At 30.6% G+C, this 26400-nt stretch overlaps 2 protein-coding genes across 3 annotated transcripts in view; both read left to right on the forward strand.

The window, feature by feature from the left end:
• Positions 1-25574, forward strand: LOC134707322 (LIM/homeobox protein Lhx3-like). Of its 2 annotated transcripts, none has more exons than XM_063566970.1 (5): positions 1-218; positions 10592-10766; positions 20816-21018; positions 22519-22839; positions 23869-25574. In XM_063566970.1, exons 1-5 carry the CDS (start codon positions 104-106, stop codon positions 24234-24236), a joined length of 1182 nt encoding a protein of 393 aa, XP_063423040.1. In that variant the 5' UTR covers positions 1-103; the 3' UTR covers positions 24237-25574. The 2 variants fall into 2 exon arrangements, with proteins under 2 accessions (XP_063423040.1, XP_063423041.1); XM_063566971.1 differs by having other exon boundaries at positions 22531-22839.
• LOC134705788 (uncharacterized) overlaps positions 1-26400 on the forward strand; it is a 474551-nt gene that overhangs the window by 227997 nt on the left and 220154 nt on the right. The gene's annotated exons all lie outside the window — the stretch shown is intronic.

Below are 26400 nucleotides of genomic sequence, written 5' to 3' on the forward strand. Positions count from 1 at the left end.
CAAAGTATTAAGAATTGACTTTCTACAGAAAAACTAAATTTGTTTTCATTCTGAAAAACTTGTGGACAAGTGGGGAAAATTGTGAAAATATTTGAATAGAAACATGTCCACTTTAACGGATCTGTCACCTGGCTCTACGGTATTTCGTGCAGATAGTCCTGCAAGTCCAACAAGGGCATCTTTATCAGATATGCTTAGTCGGAACAAATTCTTAGAAGGTAAGCTCTTACATTTCGATACCCCTTTTCCTTTATTAATAAAATTGATTGTCCGCCTGTATTTTTCAATATTGAATTGGCAGTTATTGGTTTTTATCATCAGTATCAGATCCCGAATCAAATTAATTTGTTAGGGAAAGTGAGATGTCGGGGTGATTAAATAAATTGTTTTATGTAATTAGGATAAATTAGGAATTTGCTGCTTATTATTTGTAAATTAAAACTGCATTATAGTCACTTGGTATCAGTCAGAATTAAATTAACTTTCGTTCAACACTGACGTAACTTTAACAAATAGTTAAAATAAGTTTATAGTTAGTTTACTTAAAATTTTGGATCTTTAATGTGGGGTTGAAATGGTAAGCACCTTAATTATGTTTAACATATGTTTTAGTTTAAGCTGAGTTTGTATTATAAAATTGAGACATGAGTTCAAAATCATAAATTAATTTTATTCTTTTAATTATTTTTTTTTTATTCTTTTATTCACAAATATAACATACCATTTATTTGCACTAGATATTGCAATTTCAACGTTCTGGAAATAAATTAAAAACCAGTCGGTCAAATTTAATTAAAATTTAGAATTAGTTGTTAACAAACCAACACCGTAAATAATGTCGCACTGCTTTTCTTTTCAAAATCGTCATAAATGTGGTTAAGAGTTGTGCTGTTTCAATCTATTGTTAATATAAAATTAAATTTGCATTAAATTGGTATTTCAACACCCCGTTTAAAAGCACAATGGTATCGCTTTTGTATCATTGTTAACTTAATAATTGAAACTGGTGTTTCACTTTGTTAAATTTCAATTAGAGCTTCAGATGTTTAGAGAATGCGGGTATTCACAAACAGAACGAGAGATGACATAGATATCATTCAAAACCACATTGCAACATGATTTTTTTTTTCACGATCAAACTAAAAGATTAAAATCAAAAGAATTACTTCATTTTTAGAATGTAATTTTGAAAGCAAATGATACATATCAAGGTCGTTGATTTTTCACGATACAAAAATATGATTAATTTAAATAACGGTGTTTTTGAGCCATGTTAGAATTGATGTATTGAAATATGAGAGATTTTAATAAGTTTTAAAGAATTTCACTTATAGCAATAATAATAATTGTGATGATAATCACAATAATTCAATTTACATTTGTTTATAGAGTTTGGATGGTTAAAAACCTATTTAACTTTTTAAGACTTTGTAACGGTGAATTGCATATATATATATATCCCTTTTTATTCAAATTTTAATGTATTCCAAAGCGCCTTTCGTTCTGCCTACAAATGAAGATGGATTGAAGTTCTTAATTAAAAACTAAAAAATTAAACTATTTGTTGAAAATTTCAAAACTTTGGTTATAAAATAGATTATTCGTTTTATTTTATTATTATTGATGCTTCCGTTATATATAAATGAGTAATCTTATTTTAAAAGTATGATTTTAAATACCTATAAACAATACTTTATGACACGTAAAATATATTCCAAAGGCATTTATAATCAGTGAAAAACTCTCTAGGCAAATACTGAATGTGCTATTCTATTTATAGTTTTTACTATATAAAATGTGACGTATTTTCATGAAATTTCTATTGAAGGGGAAGAAATGTATGATATAATGAATAAATTATTGTTAAATGGAGTTATGTTGCTTCGTTTCTTTAAATTTGAAGTTTTATCCATTCCTAATGAAGATGGAATGTATCTGAAAATTGAAATCAACTATGAAATGCACTATTATTTTCTGTACAATATAAGTTTTTTTATAAAATAGTTCATAATCCAATTCAATACATAAAATGCTGTTAAAGTTTAAACCTAAGTGCCAGGACAACTTTTTTTTTTATTAAATATATATATAAATGACTGTGTAACTTCTAAATCCAAACAACCATTAAAATATATTCCTCGTTTACAAAATATGGCAGAATAAACTGCATGAGGAACATTTTTCATTTTTCGCTTTTTATTATTTCAATTGTTTCATTATATGACATTGGTGATCTTTGTTTGTCAATTCTGTAAGAAAAATAGAAATTACCTTGTCCATTTAGGAGACAAGCATGTATTCTAATTTCGTAGATTATAATTAAGAGTGCAAAGTTGTAAAATATGGAGATTTTAAGGCCTCCCTCGCAAGGGGTTTTCTTTACACATTTTAAAAACCTTATAAATTTGGTAATTAGAAGTGTCAATCTTTTAAAACGATTTTAATACATAAAACTTTTGGCACTTTTTTATGCATAACATAAGGCCAGTTTGGTGTTTTCCTGTCAAACTTAAGGCTTTCACTCACTAGCCTATACAAAATTATATGTTTGGTCTCTTATGATTCAGTTTTACATCGATTCCATTATAATACTTGGAATATTAATACCATATTAACCTTGTAAAATGACAGAAAAATGATATTGATAGAAAAAAAATACTAGTTCCACGAGTCATTCATATAGTTAATGTATTCACACGTGTTTAGATATACAGATTAACTGTTCTAAAATAAATACTTATAAATCGATATAAAATTGCAAGGTTTTTATTTAAATAACATGAAGTATAGTTGACCTAAATTGCACTTTATTTTTTACTCGATATATATTATTTTATAACTTGTCTTGAAATGGTGTAGCATGCTTATTTCATAAACTTGTACGATATAACAAAAGCATTTAAATATTGTTGATACGATATGTAACTAGACTGCACTTACAAACGTAGAATGTAAAATAGTTCGCAAATTCGTTAGTCTTCCAGGACTTGTTCTTGTTAACCGGTTTTATCTTTCAAGAGTGGCCCCGTGGGTTACCACATGTAAAGGTTCTTGTTAACCGGTTTGATCTTTCTTTCAAGCGTGGCCCCATGGGTTACCACATGTACAGCAGGAACTTTTTCAATGAGACCAGTACTTATCTTTGGACATGCTGCTTTTCACTTTTATAATACTATTTATAGATGAAATTATGGGATGTCAAGTAACTTTAACCTATATACCCCCTCTATATTAACCCTTTCTGTGAACACAAGCTCTATTCGAATCATGTCACTCAATAAATAATAAGAAATATGGTATCGGTGTATATGAGATAGAACTTCATCCAAGTTACAATGTGTAAAGTCTAAATAATTATAGGTCAAAGTACGGCCAAAAACACAGAGACTTGGCTCACACCGAACTGAAAGTCATAAAGGACCCACAATGTCTAGTGTGAAACAATTCAAACAGGAAAATCAAAGGTCTATATAAAACCACGAGAAACATGAACAACTTATGAACAACAACAACAAACGAAAACTACTGAACAACAGGCTCTTGTTGCATATGTATAGATTTGTGTGATGATTCTTGTTTCCCATCGTCCATGTTGCCATGGTCTTGAATATATGTATGTATACATACCCATTTTCGACCTTTGGTAACTCGCCTATTCATAGGTTGTCAATTTTACATATATATACAGGCTGTATCAAATCACCACTGTCTTGTACAAAGACATGTACGGAAACGGTATCATCTGAGTTGATCAATTAAAGAAAAATAGAAAAGTGATAACATTTAATTGTACAGAATTACCACTATAGTGTCAAATATCCATACCCTTGCCTCTGGCATAATCCACGTTTTACTAGAGACTCAAAGAGAGCATCAATTGCTTCCTTACATTTTTGCGAAAAATTATTTTCAAAATCATTTATAAGTATATTTTTGCGGAAATGGTGCCCCCAAAATAAAGTTATCACTGAGATTAGACAAAAACAGCTACATGTATACTTCAACTTTTTTTCAAAATTAATTTCAAATAGATATAGGAAGATGTGGTGTGAGTGCCAATGAGACAACTCTCCATCCAAAAAGCTTTATTTTATATATTTTAAATATATATGATTCTAACTTTCAATATGTTAGTAATTTTGATAAAAGAAAGATCAAACAGATGATTATTATTTTATAAAAAATATACTCTACGGACACAAACATATACACTAGTATATGTCAACACAATAGATTTAATTACACAAAATTCTTCTGATTTCTTTGACTTACACGAGTGTCTTCTGCATGTAGCTCTGCACAAATAAAATGTTGTTTGTATATGTAAAAGAAAGAATGTCATTACAGATTTTACGATCTCGTCATGAAAAATGTGAAACTAAAACAAAAATTCACCCCTTACTGATTAAAAAAGAGGGGGAATATGGCAGTACATTTGATAGTATTATAAGTCTATAAGGGCTTAGGATAATATCAAACGTAAAAACGACCTGTACATTTATCTTAAACTTTTTTTTAACTATATACTGACATACTTGTAAAATATTCCTTAAGATAGTTCATTGAGAAACTATATGATACGTTTGTTTTCCTCTCGAAAATTGGTTAAGATCCTGAATGACATTGAGTTAAGATTTTACCATGGAAATGCATTATTGATATCTTATTGATTTTAGAATTTTGGAGAAAATCCTCTTTCCGTGTTGTCAGGTAATTTACATTGCAAATGAAAAGTACAAACAGACGTTAAAACTTGTAACTTGTCTTGGTTGATCGACCGAGCTTGTCATAATAGCGGTTTTCTACCGCACGTGCCCGCTAGGTAACGGACGCGTGCACGCCATCAAACGACACACCTGCTTCGTGATCATTACAAGTTAATCATAAATTTAACAAATTTTGTCAAAAAAAACCACCTGAAGAGAATAAATGGATGAATCGTCCCATTTGACGACATGATAAAATTGAATAAAATAAGTCTGAAGGTTCGACCCTGGTTTGATTATGTTCACCAGTGTGTGAAGTTATCTCAAATTAAGAACTCGTAAACTTTAATTTCTTTTATCATATGTTAAGTTTTTATCATAAATCAGTACATTATCAGTTTCTACATGACATGCAACTTTTTTTTATTTAAGAGATTTATGTTTCTCTTATAATTATTTTCTTTAAAATCATTTAAGACATATAATAAGATGATGTTGTGAATGGTCAATTCCTTCTAAAAAAAAAACGTGCCATTTGACAATGGACATATCAATGTTTTAAATCCAATACCTGTATTATAAAGTTTTATGCCCCATACATATACCAAGTAGTGAGAATATGATGTACCATAGACATTCGCAAATACTATTAATTTGATTTTCGTTTGACGAGAATCTTCCCAAACGTGGCTAATATATGTGACCATTAAAATTGTTAAAAACATGTTTAATTAGGAAAAGATACGAAAGATTAATCAGCTGAAGGACGTCTCCGGGTGCGGGAATTTCTCGCTACATTAAAGACCTGTTGGTGTCCTTCTGTTGTTGTTTTTTCTATGGTCGGTTGTTGTCTCTTTGACACATTCCCAATTTCCATTCTCAACTTTAATCAAGATGCAGTATAGTTTCATATTACAAAACATAAACTATATAGAGCTTGTAACCGGCGAATACATACATACATAAACGGTAGTATATAAAGCATAATCATGCAAGTTTACTTAAAAAAGGAGAAGCAAAAAAAAAAGTAACCACATCAAAAACACAAAAAAGTAAACCATACTAACTAGCATAAAGGGCAAAGTACTTTAAAATAAACGAAGAATTTAATCATTATGTTTTTAAAATATCAGAGTATTACAGATAAGATACCAGTAAAGGTACATTAAGCCCGTTAAAGAATCTTAATGTAATGGCTACGGCGATTTAGATATCGGTTATAGTCCACTTTTCGGTGTTGGCAAGGCCAACGTTTGTTTAAGGTTTCAGATTCCCAAACATTGTAAACTCGAACATTTTTTCGCAATGTTTGTTTGGTACATTCAATTAAAACTGTTAAATCTTATCATAAACGCTGATGAAATTAATAACGAATTACCGCTGCAAGGTTGCAACATTGTAAAGAATTTTTTAAGTTAATGATAATGCATTGAATTCTATTCTTTTCACTCCATTCAATACTCTTCATTTCAGGGTCAAATTAAATGATACTTTCTACTTGTACAACTTGAAAGTCTATTTTATTCCGAATAAAACAAACATTGTTTTAATTGCAATAATTTTTAGCTCTCTAATATCCATAATTTTACCTGAAAACCATATTAACGGAACATTGATCAGAATAAAACTCAGGTGAAACGGAAATAAAAAGGTCTTTAAAGCAATTGCTATCAACCCGTCTGCATGCTAACGGCGAAGTCGTCAATGCGTTAAACAGATAAAATCGGAAACAATGACGGTACGACAATGAATAGAGCGCTCTCCGCTGGTACTAGATTGAAAACAAAATATTTCCTGCAAGTTGAAAGATAAAACTTCCGAAGCTAGGAAGTAATTTACCTTTTTATTGAGCGGAGTAACGGTTCTAAGCTTTGTTATTTTATCACGGAAGCCATCAGCCGTGAAATGTTTCGTTAAAATGTAAATTTAATACGTTATATAAAGTAAATAGTGATTTATTTTTTTTCTGTTTGGACAATGGCTACAGGGACTTCAACAGATTAATTGCTTTATTAAATCTCAACTCTGAAACTATATAGACATACAAAATCTTCATGAAAACTAAAATAGTATATTCACTGGTCAGTTTCATGCGTATATATGTATTTTGAATTCTCAAAGTTTCAAAAGATTGAAATACTTAACTGTACATATTTAACGTTTGTAATGCTGTTAGTTTCGTTATTATAAAACTTTGACTTATAGTTCAGAAATACATTCTAAATGTCAACTAATGGTTCTAACGGATGTCTTATTATGCCATTGTGTATATTATCAAAAGTTTGAAGAAGTATTTTCTTTTGGGAATAAATAGAAGGAAACTTGTATAAATCTTTTATAAATAAAAACGTGAACATTCAATGCGGAAAACAATTTTAACAACTAAGCTTTAACAGACAGTTTAATGCTTAAACAACCTTAAAAATTGAATCAGAATCACTTTCAATGTTTTAGCATTTCTAAGCAATTTCTATGTAATAATTTTGTCAGACGTTTTGAAAATCGCCCAGATGTGCATCACGTGCCATTCAAAGCTGAACAGCGTTGGTCACATGAGACAGGAAACCGTACTAACGTAGATACGAATAGCCGTAAAAGTTACATTGGCCAGGCACGTGCTTGGCGCGTGTTTGAATATTCAGGCTTCCGAAAGTAAAGAATAAAATGACAAGAGGAATTCCGATGGGAAAGATAACGGTTGGAAATAACTTTCACTGATAGTTTTCACTTTGTTTGTATATAATGCACAAATGACAAGCACAATTTTACGATTTGCATCAAGCGATCTCACAAGGAAAGCAAGCAGTCAATGTCTGTTACATTGCAAAACAGTTCATGAAATAAACCAAACAAATTATATAAATCAAATTCTTTCTGGTAGTTGTCTTTGAATTAAAAGTTTGCTTGAAGTGATGTTTAATTAGATTCATAGTTTAACAAAAACAATGCATTTGATTTTCAAAACATGTATTAATAGCAGTTGAAAAATAACTTATGTCATATCACATAGATATATAATCATAAAAGGCGCAATTTAAACAAGAATATACAGTATAAGGATATATTCAAAATCTCCTAAATTTGAGCTGTAAAGATTTATTTGAAATAAGATTATCAGTCAGACATTGGTAGATGTACATTGGTGTAAAAACATGAACAATCGGATGTTTAAGTTGTTAAGTAAAAACTATCAAATGGCCATCATTATGGTATCATTTAACTCTCTCGTTGACGGTGTCAATTTAAATAGGATAAAAACCAGGCTTACAAAATGTCTAATAGTATGTTTAAGCCCTGATTTGGTCACGGGTCAGCTTTATGTCATTTTGGCTCTGGTTAATGCTTTTCTCATTGGTTATACCACAATTCCTTATTTTTAAAATCAAATAACGGTTAATGTTTTTTGCTTAAAATTTATAATCTAATCATAAAATTTAAAAAAAAAAATATGACGTCATGCAGTTTGTTTAAGTTAATTTATCGAACAGTAATGTTATATCTCATATTTATTGTTTATTTTTGTAGCGATAATACATGTTATTGTAATATTTCTCACAATTTGTTACCGCTGGGTATAATTCTATTGTCGACAGTTTGTCTCTAGCCAGGTGATGTACTATCCTAGGGGTAGAATAACATATAACAGGTGCTTCTCTGTAACAAAAGGCGTTGATCACTCCGCTCATCTTCAAGTGATAAATTGCACTTCAGAAGTCGGGGTCAACACTCCAACTTTTATTAATCCTCAAGTGCCAGCACGGGTCAGTTTCATCTTATCCCAGAAGTGACCACGTCACTCAAAACGTACAACTGGTCATTATAACGATCGAAAATCGATGAACAAAGGTCGTGCGAAATTGAACCCGGATTATTGTCCAGTAGGGGAATATAGTATCGTCCTTATGTGCAAAAATATGGCATGAAATTATTTTATTTGTTCTTCAATAGCGCTAATCTTGATCATAGATGAGATCAAGCCAATTTAATACCCCTAAGACGATTATTAAAGTGATATAAAGATAGTTTTTTTATGCGAACTACCCTTATTAGTAAAATGATACAGTAGACAGTTGCGCTTTGCAAAATTCATATATAGCTAACGTTAACTCTTTTGACACGGATGTTTCCAGATGGAAAATTCATATAGGTTCTTTTGTTAATACTTCTCAAAAGAAGACATTTAATGCACCTTTTTATAGACCAAACCAACAATATTAAAATGCGTGAACCGGTAACTCCGAATTATTCACTAATGCTAGTCATTTTGTATTATTCTAGACAGAAAATAGCAACAAAAATAAGAATTCTAATATTTGACTTCAACTTTTTCTTGTAAACTCAAAATTAAGAAATGAGCTATTTTTAACGGCCATGATTTAGGATCTTTTGAAGTTGCATTACAATAGACCAATCACAGAGCGAATCTTGAAACAAAACAATATGCATATGAGCTGTCTTGATATTTTTAGAATTGAAAAGACGGTATTCTTCGTATTCAATAAACCTTAACCAGGACAATCTGGATACATATTTCATAACAAAACACATCTATGAATAAATTATCGATGTTTCCTTAAGTTAAACCAGCGGATATTATTCATAGCTTTTTCTAAAACATGTATTTAACCCAACACGACACGGCATGGACCGTTTAAAACAGCAGTCTTTATGTCTGTTTTCATATTTCTACGTTTTTCTTCAACAGATGGTGCGCAACGTTGACAAAGCTTTTCCAAGATATTCCGTGTGGTGTCGATTTCACAATTAGAACCCCGAGGCCACCGTCTTATTACTGGTTTCATCGAATTGTCGACAATTATCTAACAAAATTATAGCTTCTCTTTAATTAATGTATATTTTATTAATGTCAATATCCCCGACCCAATAATTTTTGAACCAATATTAGTCAATGATTCATGAAAAATATGATATCATATTTTAGGTTTCCAAAATTTGAATAAACTAACTAACCTGTTATATTCACTTTGATGTATTAAGCATGCTAAGAAATATTTATACAATTAATTATATTGTTATTTTTATGTATTTTCTTCTAAATGTAGCTAAAATGTCATAATATATATGCCTAATTTCAATTTGACGATCTTTTATTTATTCATCTTTTTGTTTACTCACTTAATTAATAAGATAGGTATTTGGAAACCTTTTTGCAAACTAAAAAAGTGAATGAATCAAAGAAAATGTTGTTTATTAAAAATTCATGTATTTACATAAAAAAATCATGCATTTATCAAACTTAACTTTGATTTCTAAATTTTAAAACGAGAAAAATAACGGCTTAATTAAATGTTTTCTTCTTCTTCTTCATGTGACTGGAATAAAAGAACGAAAGTAAAACTCGTTCCTGTACAATTTTAAATAGTTTCATCTTTATTATGAAGCGTTTGGCAAGACACTTACTTTGGATGATTTTTGGTGTTTTATATCATTTCAGCACTATTGGATTTTTCGTTATTATTTGGAACCCGAGAATGTATGAATACTTTCGGATGTATATATCCATAAAAGAAACAGAACAACCAACACTATCTAAGTTCAACTTTTCTTTGGGAGTTTGGACCTAACTTTCTTTAATGATTTCGTAATATTTAAACGAAAATTTTAAGAAATGGATGTTGTCATGTTGTTGAGATTACGAAGCACCAATTGTGCTGATCTGATGATATCGTTACGAACTCTAGTCCACACAGTGCTTAACAGCTAGACAATGAAATTTACGCTTTAAATATCTTTAAATTAGTAAATAGAAGGACGGGAATAATTAACAGGGAATAATTTGTTGTACTTCAATTCAATCTTTGTTCTAGTATCGTTGGCCTTAGGTTGATGCCTTAGTCATAATTCTATATTTGTTTTTATTACAGCTGCAATTCCAAAATGTGCCGGATGTGGAGAACCTATTTTAGACAGATTTATTTTAAAAGTTTTGGAACGTTCTTGGCATTCTAAATGTTTAAAATGTTCTGACTGTAAACTACAGCTAAGTGACAAATGTTTTTCAAAAGGTGATATGGTTTACTGCAAGGATGATTTCTTCAGGTGAGTTTCTTATTAGCTGGTGCCAATTATGGTTCTTGTACCGTCTTTGTAGTTCTTTTGTCTTTGTCTTTTTTCCTTTTTATATAATTTTAATTGGCCTTTTTCTTTTTTTTTGTACATTATTCACATTTATTTTTTTACGTTATGTAAGTTTAAAAATAAATCCATGTTGACTTTTTCGTGGAATCGAGTTCTACCGATTATGATAATTATGCAACGAATTGACCTGAATTTCTTTTCGATTGACCTATACTTCTCTCCGATTGACGTTATTTTCCGTCATATTGACCTAGTTTTCTCTCCCGATTGACTTTCAAGATACATGTATATGTCATTCTACCGTTCAATATAAATAAATTATGACGTTCGAACTTTATTTGTTAAATCATACTCTCTCGTCGAAAAAGTAATTGAAGTATTATAATCTAGTATGAAATCCTTTAATGGATTAAAAAAAACTTTGTATTATAGAAAAAATTGCATTACACCGTTGTTGTGACACATACTAATAAGAAATGTATTTTTAAACTAGTTATTTTGTGTTATGAAAACTTCTGATTTTACCAACTATAGAGAATCGATAGTTTTCATTTCAAAGTCCAACTCGACTGTGGACATTTGATCATCATTTACTTATGTATCAGTTATATGGGTTTTAACACAAAATGCACTACCTTATTTCTAACTTTTGTATGTGTATAAAGATTTTGCAATGAACTGGAATATTTGTGTTTATCATTTTCTTGCGTGAACTTTAACTTGTCATGAAATATACATGAAGGAAATGTAACGATAGGCAGATCCCTGAGGAGTTCGGAGTTCTGAATAATTGATAAACTTCGCAACGTTCCCACTATCAGTTACATATACATTGTATGTATAGGTTACTTCAAGAGAACGGATACACAACTTTTCTATTTTTCCTTTTTTCATCTTCTTTTCCTGTTCACATTTCAGAATTTAGATATTATGATATTTCCTTGGAGTCAGTTGGATAAGATAACTGTTTATAAAAGTTAACTACCGAGATTTGAAGTACGCTTTAAATTGCATATAAAGACACTCGAAATATGTATTTTTCAAATAATATAAGAGACATCCAACATTGATATCAATAAAATTCTCTGTTTTTATATCTTTAAGGAAAGGTTCGATAATTTTTCCCCTGGCATACTGTAATCTTCTTATTGCTTAATACCCTTTAACATGATATTCTGACATAAGACCAGTTAACGCGAACAATATACTCTTCTATAAAGCTCCAGATATAAGTTGCACTCAAAAACATGAAAGCATGGCACCGTTTGGTTAATAATTCAAAGAAACGATTCGAATCGTCTTTATGATCCTGTATGTTGCCAGTTACAAACCAAACCAAAAGCCTAGTTTGTATTGCTCTGAAAATATCTCATTGATAGAATTGCATAACAAAGAAAAACTTAGTTCCTTTTAAAGTCCTTGGATGCAGTATATTATTAATTCATTAAATCTATTTTTAAATTATCAAGAACTACTAGTATGGAAGAAAAGATCATACGTATAGAGAATGGAGAAACAGTGTTTCAAAGTTAATTGTTCGTGTTAAGTTTGCTTTTTCTGTAGTGTGTTTGACTGAGCTGTTGCAGTTGAGATATTTTCGAGGTCTAATACAAACTTTCCGTTTCTTGTCGGATCATACAAGTTCATGCATCTTGCTTTTAATGTAAAAATCGATAATAACTGTAAGTTGATAAAAGTCTGAAATGAAAACTGAAAATTGATTTAAAATCTTGTCGCAGTAAGTTTTACATTGATTTGAATGCACTGGTAAAATTGCATTTCTTTGATAAGAAAAGAAAACAATTATGAGTATGGCTCCAAAGACTCTCAATGAACTATTATGAAAACAACATATACAATTTTAGGAGTTATTAGAGGAAATTATGGGATGAACAATCAAATATGTTTTACCCCGACAATTCTTTATATGTGCCTGTCCCAAGTAAGGATCCTATAACTCAGTGTTTGCCCCTGGTTGCTGTCTGTCGTATTTATTTTTCGTCCTATTAATAAATCATGCCATTTGTTTTCTCAATTGAATTGTTTCGCATTTTGTCACGTCTGGGCCTTCTGTGTCTGTCTATTGTATAGGTTAGTTCGTCTTTGAAGACCGTCACTCGTTCGCGTCTTTTGGGCTCTGGTGGATACTTTTCTCTTGGGCTATCATGTCACATCTTCTTATTTTTATATGTTTGCAGGTATGTAATCTACAATAACTCCTTGTAAAGAACGTTGTGGTATTATTCAATAAATATTGTAAAAAGCTTCTTTTATTCAAGGGAATCAGGAAATCTGTAGTTTCAATAAAGAAAAAGAAAAAAAACGCATGCTGAAACGAAATAAAATCGTAACTTCTTACTGTCATGAAAGGAAAAATACTATTTTCACTTATCTCTTTGCATGTCTGCTAATACCAGATGAATATTTTACACATGTCATACATCCGTAATAACCTTTAAAGACAGGTAACGTCTGTCAAATTACAAAGCGTCTTATTGATTCAGTTTGTATAATTCTTTTTATCTCAGCTTACAAAATGGCCAACTTTCTACAATCATATAACACTAGGTGATGCTAATTCTCCCTATTAGGAAAAGCGGATTCTGACAGATTAAAATTCAGGTGTTTCCTTCGGTTCGTAGTTATTCGGCTAATCTTTGATCGAAAAAAGTTCTCAATTACCTTAAACATATTTTGTTTTATGCAAGATCCGATGTTCATTTTTCTTAAAATCTCAACACACACACATACATTTTGTAAATGTTTTAAGATCCAGAAATAACATTAAAGGTCAATAAAAAAATCGTATATGCAAATATACACCAATCGAAACAGATGTATACAAAGACTTTTAAAAATATGATATATACAATTAAATAAATGTTGTTTTTTTTGCAAAGTAAAAAAACTAGTGATAAGATACTGGTTCCCTTACAAGATCTGTAGCAGTTTTTGGCACGTCAAGTAGCAACGTTCTCATTTCTGAATAAAGATATGAGATATCTCACTGAACAATATCAGTTCATTATTTAAGCTCTATTTTTCATATGTTGTCGTTACACTTATATATGCAAACAAAAGGAATTGTAAATAACAAAACTAATCCTTTTTCTGAAAACAGATCGCAATTGAAATATCTCTGCTCTTTGATTTTGTTTCGGTAATACCTTTCAGTTTCGTCCATTTTCAAAAGTGCTGCAGATTTACCTGTACTAAGTACAAATTACAGTTGGTATTTCTTGGTTTGGAGTTTTATTATTTCCTATATTTACAAAATGCTGTCGATAGACTCGAAGTGAAATAAGAAAAGTCCCAGAGGGTACAGATTCCATGAAATAAATGGGAAATAATCAAATCACAAAAATGTCTTTTGTTTTCATCATTGCAAACTGTTTGACTTCTGAAACGAGGTTAACTTTGAATATAGGAGAGTCTGGTTGTGGGTTTTTTAAACTTGAGAATAATGTGCAAAAAGTGCAGAATAAATGCCCAGTAAAAACAAAGTAAAGAGATTTATGGGTAGCAGAAATATGATGTAATAAAACTGCACGAAACCAGTAATTATGTTACTAAATAAAAATAAATTACTAGTAAGAAATATAACTTCGCTGGAATTACTCACAAAATCTAGTAAACCACATTACATGACTATATTATTTTGTTTTAATCTAAAAATTACAAAACACCAAAGACCACATCATTATCACTACGACACGTGACCTAAAAATAGAAATACTGAAATGCAGGAATATTACAACCTACTACAAGTTTTGTTTTAAAGACGTAAACACTATATACGAGTGTCAAAGTCTTAAAGTATGAAGGGTTGTCAAAATATGGCAAACTTAATAGAACGAATACAAACAATGCTAGGCAGAAGTGCAAGGTTTGTAGAAAAAAACCATCTATCGTTAATAATCGGCGAAATTCATTAAACGATTTAGTCAGTGATGTAAAATCAAAGGTATGATCTGTTAAAACATAAAGAACATCTAAAAAAAAAACCTGGATAAAGTGATTATGAAATTCTTTTCAGATTATATGTTTCTATGGTGTTCAAACTCGTGTTTTGTATCTTTTGTATCGTTAAAAGTTCAAGTAAAAGTCCATATTTATCGGTCGTGAATATAGTAAATTAAAGGCTTTATTAGGCTTTAAAGCGAACTTTAAAATTATTAATACGGCTTCTATTTGATCATTGAAAACTCCGTCAAATGTTGAAGACCTTAAGGTGTATTTGTTACAAGAGGGTCATGCCCGGATCTTCTAGGAAAAGTGGATGTCAATAGTACGTTTTATTTTTATTGACGTAAGCATGAGGTTTCACAAACATCCGGGACGCTGATTTTCTTCACATTTTAATTTTCATAGTTGACGTGAGTGAGGGGTTTCACGATAAACATCACAGACTCTGCAGTTGTTCAAATAAGTTTATAAAGTTCATCTATATTTTTATTTGTGTGTGTTTGACTGTGCTTTTCCTTCCTTTTTTCTCTCGAATTTTCAAATTTTCAGCTAGAAAGATTTTACATTTGAATAAAAACAAACACAATTCATTTGGTCGTCACGCAATCCACGGAACCAAAGATTTACATAGTCATTTCGTGACCTTTTATAGCTGACTATGCAGTATGGGTTTTACTCATTGTTGGAGGCGTGGGGTAGCCAAAAGTTATCAATTTTAGTGTCATTTAGTCTCTTGTGGAGATTTGTCTCATTAGCAATCATATCACATCTTCTTATTTTTATATTTACTTTATAAATCCTTGTTGGATCTCAATTACACAATTTTAATATGTTTATGATTTTCCTATTCTGCTAGGGGGTCGCTTAGGGCTTTTATTTCAAGTTATCCCCCTTTAAATTAAAATAAGTTGTTCGTCTGTCAGACTGAACTATTTTTTTAAATCATAATTGTTGCAACAAAAACATACTTGATCTGGAAAAAGAAACTGTAAAGTATTTGGACAATTATAGTCAAAACTAAAACGAACATGTACATCTGTATATTGAATACTAATTAATACATTTTATAACAAGTTTCAGCGTCAATTTCTACATATTCTAACAATGATATTGTTGTCAGTTTTAGTGAATCCACAGAGATTCAGAAATAAAGTAACAAGATTCATCGTATTTATTATGACACATTAGAGTATAGTAAGCTTATTCGCAAATTATATACATGGAACAAGCCTTAAACATTCGTTATTATAATCATAGAATCAGAATGATTTTACAAACAAATATTGTATACCTAGATACTGTTAAAACGTAAAATTAAATGAACAAGTTCTTGGCTAATTTAGACTGAAAATTTCATAAGAATATAAACAACTTTTTAGCATAGTTTTCAAACTTGCTTCTGCGTAAATCTTGTTGGGTATTTTTAACTCTTGACATTTAATTTAATATTTTTCTTTAAGTTATTTTTGGTATGCTTAAAAACACCAAATGATACTAGTCTAGCGAGTGTTTTTAACCAGGAATGATTATTGTTGACTATCGTCAAGTTTATATAAACTAAACCTGTCTGGGCTGCTCTGTTATATGACTGTGACCTTTGTTAGCTTTTTACTGGATTAATCATATAATAAGGATTGAATCTCAAACGTTCGACTATTTGAAAAGATTTTAGCATCATGAAATGTAGATTTAAAAGCCTTCTTGACCGGACAATTTATTTTTATAGGGAAAATAACTCTTTAAATATTATGTGAAAATATGATTTCAAAAATATATTTTTTTTGCTTATATTTTTATGTTTTTATCTTTCAATTAAATTTTCTTTTTCTTATATTTTTTTATTATTTTTTATAACTTTTTTTTCATCTTAAATATCCCTAAATATACTGACTTTTTGTATATCAAGGAGTAGGTATGTTAACTCCATTGGCTGCTTGAAATATATATCATATGCGTAAAATTTAATGATAGCATGACATATACTAACTGTTATATATTATAGGCCAATCTATTGGTTAAAAGTTTACAAATTAATGTCTTCTTTTATATTCATTTCCAACCAACAAACTTACAGCCGATGATTAAAGACAATTTACTAGATATACATTTGTCTTTAAAATGCCGACGAAAAAACGATCAATAATAAGAGCTTTGGAAACAAAAAAAGGCGTAGTAATTAATTCCACTTAAATGAAATAGTTCGTCTAGCTTGTCAATTATCCTTCCGGAATAAATTTAGGTCGTTTACTGTAACCATAAAATGTCCGGTAAAGTAATTTGTCATTGCTGTGTGTTTGCTGGACGTGTTGGCGCGTGTCTTACGATGATTTTAGTTTAATGATTGATGGAATCCTTAGAATAACTTACAAATGTTGACATGCTTGTTTGTTTATTGAAAAACATCACATCTGTCATGTAATTTAACAGAATACACAAACTTTTTAATTTAATAGCACTAATTTTTTTTTTAATCTTCATATTTTTAGTTTTAAGTTAATTTGTTATACAGAATGTGAACAATGTCTTGTGTTGGATTTCATATGGACTGTTCTTTGAGAATATTCGATGTCTACGAACATGTTATTATGAAGTAACGAAGTCAGCCAAAAACACTTCAGATACACAAAATATTTTATTTTCTTTTTAGCTTAACTGAAAACACTTTACTTCTATAAACATATACATTGCAGTGTTGACACGTATATATTCAATATTGCGAGCACATTAAGCAGTTGTCGGTCGAGTGTATAAGTTCGTTCCAAATATCAGTACATTTGTACGTGTTGAAATGTAAAGCTCTTTTAGATTAAAGATAGACGTATCGCAAACCACAAAACAAGACACACTTTGACAATACTGCACCCAATATTATTATTTTTTAACTGTCAAATCTCGGCTGCAATATTACATAACAGATTGCATACAATAACGATATTTGGTTCAATGGAGAAGTAAGTACGTGTATCTTATACACAAATTCCTCATTAGTTCAAGCTTCGATATTTGTTCGCACTAAATTAACACAAACAATAAAACCACGTGTAGGTACTAGTGTGTCATGAAAGATCTCGCCTGAAATTACTCTATGAAATTAAGGTTAAGTCAGTTAACTGATTGTACAGTTATTGACTGAGAGTTCAAGAACTTGATATCGAGTAAGATTTGATATCAACCCGTCATATAACCGTAAGATACTTATGGTCTTAACGTAAGATGAGAATGATACAAAAACCGACAATAAAAAATACGGGAAAAGATGTATATTAATAGCAAATGAGAAAGGTGTGTGAACTATAGTATAAGTGTTTATTTATATCATGCAAAATTTAATGAATTTTAATAATTTTACTTTTATTTCTTTAAACGTTTATCGTATCATTCAATTTGTACTGATAATTTGAAAGTTTTAATGTGCTTTAATAGTTAAACTAGCACGCGAATTGATAAAAAAAGAGTATAGGATGACAAATACAGCCAACAAGAATACTTAAACTTTCATAGAATCGTGTTACAGTAAAAAAAAACCCACAGTGATAGATATTTTTTGGAAATTTATTTTTCTAATCAATCTCTGACTGGATAAATTTATTGTTATAATAATTTTTGATAAAATGAATATCATCGTCTTTGAACGTATAAATGTCTTTAACGTTTTACCATAAAAGTAGTTTGCAATATGTATCCATTGTTAAACAGGCCTATACAAAACAAGCCAGAAACTAATATCCCAATACGACTAAAAGTTGATAGTATAACATTAGGATTTTTTTTTCTTTTTTCTTTATAAATTTAAAAAAGAAAACTTAAAGGATATATAGGACATAAGCATACCATAGATGCGTGATAAAAATGACTTGAGTCTTTTTAGTAGATATTCCATTAATTAATTATAGTAAGTTGATGTTTTTCCCGCCGGTAATGTTCTCGTCCATTCGTCATTTACACTTCTCTCAAATGAATTGACTTCGTTAATATGATTAGCTGCCTCGTCTTGACGCAGTCTGAATAATTCATGTGCACTTCAATGTTTTAAATTACCACGGAATACGCGTTTGAAAAAAAACATTACGTCAAACGTCTAAGTGATAAAGAACATGTAAAATATGGATAAAAGTATGATTTCAGTTTCTACTAGTTTTCGTAAACAGTAAATGAAGTGGAAGAAATTGAAACTCGTCAATTGCTAATAGTGATTTCATATTGTATGTAATTTTTCCACCATGTAATATTTTTGCTAGATATCAAAGCCTATGCATTGTTTGCTTTTCTTAATGTGTCGTGATTAATGAGAAAAACAAACAAAAGGAAATGAAGTTATGATGTGGAGCGAAAAGATGTCTCAAATTGTTTTGATTGAGTTGAATCTAATAATCAGTCTCAATTATACACCCTGCAATCACTTGCAATTCAGATGATAATTAACCAATAAAATGTTGGACATGTTTATATTTTTTTCAATTGTTGCATGCAGGCATATTAAATTCTTTTTGAACAATTTCGTTTTATCAAAGATTGGTTATGCTAATGTGTCATAATTGACTTGTTTGCTCATACTTTCGCAATACCGAAAAGATTTATTGTAAAATAGATGCTCATGATATGAAACCAAAAAAAGGATGCATAAAGATGAAACAGGCATACTTGAAAACCAAGGATTTGTACAGTGATGAAGACTAACAAAACTGTAGATATTCTTGAAGACTACAAACTTTATAGTCTAAAGAAACTGCTTTAATACTATGTAAATGTTAAAGTTGATTTGAACGAGCTGTTTAAATACATCTTTGCTCCCGTTATATAAGTTGAAAAATTATCCATACGAATTAAACATGGGGAAAATAAAGCTTATTGGTCGTGGTTTTTTTTGGTGAGTTTACTCTGCAAAGCTCCTTGTAAATTCCAATATGACGGCTTTATGGTGACATCTGACTTCGACCTAGGCATACTAACCTGGATATGGACTCTGGTCTTTTCTTCAATAGTTCGTATATAAATTTTCATGAAGAAATCTTTTATGGGATTTATATATCGTCAGGACTGGGATATGGCCTTATGTTCCTTACCTTTTTTTAAATTGCATTTACCAGAAGTGCGAACTTTTTTTAATTCTATACAGCCAATTTCCTCACAAAATATTGTATTAAAAATCCAGCCGATTTACCAGTATTTCAAATGCTATATAGCTGTATCGTGAATATAATTGCAATTTAACCGTTTCAAAAGTTTGCAAAAGGGTAATTTTGTCCCATTTTACGGACACTCTTATAGTATTTACAGAGCAAGAACATGTACATCCGTGAGAAAACGATTAAATACATTTAATCAAAAGTTATATCAGACTGTTAATGGTAAGAAATGGCTTCCATAGTAAATATTATACAACTAAGTGTGCTATATATCATTTTATTTATTCGATTGCAGTCAAAGTCAGACTAGTCGTCGGAGTTTCTTTAGGGCGACAGAAAGTCATTAAACTTGCAGAAAGATTTTATAACTAGAAACGTTAATAAAAGTACAAAATAAAACGATAGTATACTACAAATTAACCAACAAAATGGTTGATGAAACTGGTGACCTTCAGGACCGATTTACAACCGTTGTTGATCTTCAAAGCCGATTGGTAACCATCGTTACCAACTTGAAATTTTAACAACTAGCCGAACATAAAACATGTATGAAAATCATCAACATTTACTAAATTATATATGTGAAATGATTGGCAATGAGACAACTCTCCACCAGAGACCAAACCGACGTAGAAGTTTACAACTATATGTCACCACATAGGGCCTACAAAAATAAGCAAAACCATACCGCATAGGCAGCTTAAAGTTTCTTTACTGAAAGATTTATTTGTTTGCATTTAAAAAGCAAAAAGCAAAGGAGATTCAAGTTCACAATTCAAATATTTTGGATTACAACATTATGTTCTATATATCTAATGTGTTGTTTAGACGATTCAATATAAAGTTGTCAATATCTATTCTTTGTATCAATTTACTGTTTTTTGCCTTTAAAACAAATTCTGATATTTCTATTTTTAGGCGGTTTGGAACAAAATGTGCAGGATGCGAAAAGGGCATACCACCAACAGAGGTGGTGCGCCGAGCTCAGGATAATGTTTACCATCTAGAATGTTTTGCGTGTTTAATGTGTGGTAGACAGTTGAATACTGGAGACGAATTCTATCTGATGGAGGATAGGAAACTCGTTTGTAAAACAGATTATGAATCAGCAAAAGCTAGAGGTAGGTTTTAATAAAACCAGCAACTTACCGGAAAACTAAATAAACAAAAAGCATATCATACACAAAAAATAAAATATTGAGGACAGCTTTCTTTTTACTAGATTATTTGTCAAATTTACAAACACTGATTCCGGTGTAAAAAATGCCGTTGACTGGCGCATGTATACAGTAATAATATATCTAACCAACTTTGCTAATTTGTATTTAGTTATAGTGGTGGTTGTTTCAATAAAATGACAGTTTGTTATCTTCTTTGTTCCTTTAATAACATAAAAAAACGTCAATAAAGCTTAGAAAAAGAATCTATCTGGAATTTCAGGATTCTGCATTGTTGTTTTAAGGTTTTACAATATTCTCTTAAATCAATTTTCTTTTGAATAATGTGCTTTTTTAAGGTTTCAGAAACTCTATAAGTTTCATATTTCCCGGATGTCGTGATGCCGTCATTCGGGTGATACTGCTATTACATTGTCGTAAAATATAACTTGTTTAAGCTACAATATTTTAAACCCATAATCTATCTTGCCCAAATTGCTATATGGTTTGAATAATATTCCTTCTGAGACGTCTATTTAGCCTATGGGAATTGAGAAATACGGTAAATTCTCTATAAACTGATTTTAATACCTTGCAGGTAGCTTCAGGTAGCATATTTCATCTCAGTTTTAGATACTTTATCTTTTTGCGACACCTGCGATCCTCGCTGATCGATCACTGTTATTACTTAATCCTTGAAAGGTAGTGTGTTTATTTCCATAATCAAACTGCAATTAGATAAACTTTGTCACTCAAAATGACACACTTGAATTAAAAATGATGATTTTCATTGCCCTCTGGGAGGATCCAGCACACTCGATGAAAGAATTAATAGCGACATTAAAAGATAGTTTTCAAATAAAAATTGTATTTTTTTAATTTGAAAAATTGACATTGCTTTGGTTTTACTGATTTCGGGTTATAAAAAAAGTTTGATTTTTTTCTTTTGAGAGAATATAAACTCGCTATCTAAATATGCTATTATCAGCTTTATAGAAAATCGTGTACTATAAAATGTATAGTTTCATTTTACAGCCGTATGTTATCTTTTTATTTGAAAATAAAAGATTTATTTATGAAAATTATTTAGTCCTACCCTCTAGAAAGAAGAAAAACATACTCTTTCTCAAAAAAAATGTTCGCGGTGATTAATTTTTCTTAACTTCTTGTTATTTTTTTTTTGCCTTTTAACTTTTTGGATTCTAGGGTACTGATAAGTTTTTATTGAAGACTAAACTTGTATTTGAAATGGAAAATTTGAAGAATGTATAAAGGCAATATGTTTCGACATACGCAGCAAAATAAATTGGAAGAATTCATCTAAAAATGACGTGACATACATGGGACGATTAAAGCAACTTTAAGCGTTGAACTTGTAAGGCGTACACACAATTATAAGCTAATTATATTTGATGAGTGTTTTGTACTCTGTCTACAGTTTCAACATTTTTATCTTATTACCAGAGTATGATTTAGATGCTGCAAACAAAAGACCAAGAACAACAATAAATGCAAAGCAACTTGAAGCATTAAAAAGAGCATACAACGAAAGCCCCAAGCCTGCAAGACATGTCAGAGAACAATTAAGTTCGGAAACTAGTCTTGATATGAGGGTTGTTCAAGTATGGTTTCAAAACAGACGAGCGAAAGAAAAGCGTCTAAAAAAAGATGCAGGACGGAAAAGATGGAGTCCTTATTTCCGACAACTTAAGCGCAATGGTGATCCAGACAGCTCTAATAGTGCTGACGATCGATCAGATGATGGTCTTTTGGATTGTCCATACAGTAAGTTTTTAATTTAATCATATCAATTGAAGACAAAATAAAATATGAACAAGAGGCTATATGATTATATGTCGTTGAGGTAGCAACCAAATTACACACATAACTTGATCAATTGAATACAATTGTAGGTAATGTATACAGATTGTTTTAAGCACACACTCAACGGTGCCAAATGGCAAATTCTGTGTAACAAATGTAGCGGTCTACTCAACAAACAATTAAACGTGAATGTTAACATTTATGGATAGCTAGATTTAATCTAGTTCATAAAATAAAGCAAATACTCAAAGCTCATCATCAGCAATGAAAAAATCGCTACAAGTTGATCGATATAGAATCATATTCGAAACAGTGTGGTCCTGGCCATTGATTGACGACCTAAATTATCCCATTGACTGGGACAGATTAGATGAACGTTTTTCTCACTGCTCACTATGTACTTGTTAAAGACACTGAATCTGTGGGGTCACCATAGGTTCTCAACACCTAAAAAAAAACAATTCGAAAAACGAATCCGGATCAATACGATGTGTTGATTTATATCAATAATATAAATCAAAACATAAAGGTTATTCCTGAATAATTTTTCGAATTATTTTATCATTAAAGGCGTTAAGAACCTTTGGTGACCCCACAATTCTATAATAAGTAAGAAGTGAGCAATGGTCGTTACAGACGAACGTTCACCTAATCTGTCCCAGTCAATGGGATAATTTAGGTCGTCAAATCAATGGCCAGGACCACACTGTTTTGAATATGATTCTATATAAGGTGTGATACTAGCTGCGATGAACCCGAACGTGTTTATTTTTTTTTAAAGTCATTTGATCATCAGGTGAGACCAAATACACAAAACTTTATGATCAATAAACCAATAAAGACGATAACTGCAAAACACGTATGAGAAACATTTTTACCAAAGGATTCCTGATTTATACGAAAAGACAAAAATTCCACACCAACATAAACGCCTAAATGATGACTCAACTTTTACTGCACTTGTTTAACTATCATATTTCTGTATTTCAGTTGATGATGACCTTGACGATCTCGATGATGTGGACAACAGTCGTTTGTCTGGTGATATGTTTAGTTCTGGACAACCCTTAGACAGGGAACCAAACATGGGACAGGTACCAGTAGTACCGCCTGGAACTCCTCCAATGGATTCATGGTCTCATTTTTCAAATATTCCGCCCAACTCCTCTGGGTTTATAGGTCGACAGTCTCCAAACATTCCTATGACCAACCACCCTGGCTCACACTTAATGTCTATTGAAAATATGACCATACTTGGTGGAGGTCCCCGGATGATGGCCGCTGATATCAACGATAATAACAATTCATTTTCGGATTATCCGCCACATACACAGAGTCATCATGTGGAAGTGTATTAAAATTGTAGAAACAAACGGAAGAATAACGATTAGTGTAGTGCCATTGATGGGTGGTTTCAGGTGGAGTCAACTTATAATATAGATCATGGTGTATATATTAATTCAATTAATATAAACAATATTCGTCACCTTATAAATTTATGAGACATCTTTTATATAAAATACTTTAAACTGGAACAATGGATGAATTTATTGATTCTTATTTTTAATTATACTTGTGACTTTGGACATGTGCAATATTCTTGTTATTTGTATATTATGTTATACTAAGTTTAATATTTTATAAATGTGCAATATTTCTTTTATGTAATTTTATGCTGTTTGACCATTTTATTTATTTGTCCTAAAACATAAAAAAAAACAGTTCTTTTTTATTGGTATGAGCGAGTACATGGCAGTTATTATTGCTGTAAATGTGTATGATACAGGATTATTTTCTGCGACTGTTACTGTACAGTCTATTCATTAGGTTGGCAACTGAATCCCTGTTTAACTTTTTGTTTTTGACAGGTAACACTGGTGACTAGTTAACAGCAATAAGTGGTATAAGATACAGCGGATATACTTCGACTTTTTACTTCCTGTACCTTTTTATTTTTCTAATAGTCTGAACATACATTTCAAATTGTAAATTTGTAAGATTCTTCTGCTCATATATATATAGAAATAAAAAATAGAATTCCTTTGCCATAAAACATTCCTTAAGTTGTATATTGAATGAAGGAAGCAGTTATTTGAAAAAAAGGAGGAAAACACGGCAACTGAAAGTTTGATTTTTTTCTCTTCAAAACTACAATCTGTTTTAACACAGTGACGGCGACTCAAATTTATTATCTTAATACTAAACGAAATCATACCGACTATTTTCTTACGCGAAGAATGGGATGGAAACAAATTTTCCACAAAGTGCAACCGAATTCAAAAATGACGGAATCAAGTTCCACTTATAGATGTAATTTTGTTCTATATATTTTCTGATAGTCGTACATCACTTTCTGAAATCATGTTCCATTGATAAATTTAGATTTTTCTATCCTTCTTTTTAAAATCTAATTATCCACTAACCTCGATGACTCGTTTCCGGACAACATATACTGATCATATAATTTTTTTAAGTACATGGATATTATTAATAGGACTCGAATTGGTGTCGAAGCCCTTTATTCAGTGTTTTTTATTCATTTTTTTTTTATTTATTTAACCTTTAATACTCGATGTCATTCCAGCTCATTTTCCGTATTTCGAGGTATTTTATTTATTGAACCACATTCATTTATGTTTATTTTTTATGTCTACCTATGTTAAATTTTGTATACAATTGTTTTCAGTTTATGTAATTTATTTTTATGTGCTCTTAAAAATTTTCAAAATAAATAAAGTTTTAAGTATAGGCTTTCATTTATAACTTAATTGTAACAATGATTTGAAGGGTAAGAAGGATTGGAGTCGCATTGACAGTTTGCATTCACTGTATTGAAATAAGATGACGGTATACTGAGATCTTGTGAGATTTATCGTGATACATCTCAAATATCGTTTTATCTGGTCCATTGTGTTTGTAATGATCGTTTGCAATGTACCCCTATTTTTGACATTTTTACCTATTATGCCTGTGTGTTTTGATCACATATATCGTTATCGATATATAAGAATTTAAAGCGACTGTCATTACAAGTGAGAGGTTTGCTATCTATAAAACCATATTTAATATACCATTTTCTACACGAGATAATGCCTTTAAGTAGTCAGGAATATGACAGTTATTATCAACTCATTTGATGTGTTTTAGATTTATATCTTGCCATTTGATTAAGGACTTTCCGTTTTGAATTTTACTTGGGGTTTAGTATTTGTCTGATTCTACTTTTGACTGGAGAGTGTTGCTAACCATGTGTTTGAAAAAAAAGCAAATATTAATGAAAATCAAAACCCTGACCACATGTCCACCTTCAATATAAGTACAAACAGACAGCAAAGTGAAATTTCCTAGGATGCAAACTGTATGAGGGGTTATGCAGAATAACTATATACCCGAAATGGGAAAGAAACACAACAGCTCGAACACCAACGGAAAATAATAAATGACATACGACAACAGACGACAACCACTATATGGACCACATTGTTAATTTGTAGTGTATGATATGAATACTCACAACTAATT

The sequence above is a fragment of the Mytilus trossulus genome, chromosome 2 (assembly GCF_036588685.1).
Source record: "Mytilus trossulus isolate FHL-02 chromosome 2, PNRI_Mtr1.1.1.hap1, whole genome shotgun sequence".
Lineage (NCBI taxonomy): Eukaryota > Metazoa > Mollusca > Bivalvia > Mytilida > Mytilidae > Mytilus > Mytilus trossulus.

Coding starts and splice junctions, on each gene's coding strand:
- LOC134707322 (XM_063566970.1), top strand. CDS start 104: ATGTCCACTTTAACGGATCTGTCACCTGGCTCTACGGTATTTCGTGCA. Junction 10,767..20,815: donor TGCAAGGATGATTTCTTCAG/GTGAGTTTCTTA, acceptor TTCTATTTTTAG/GCGGTTTGGAACAAAATGTG. Junction 22,840..23,868: donor TCTTTTGGATTGTCCATACA/GTAAGTTTTTAA, acceptor TCTGTATTTCAG/TTGATGATGACCTTGACGAT.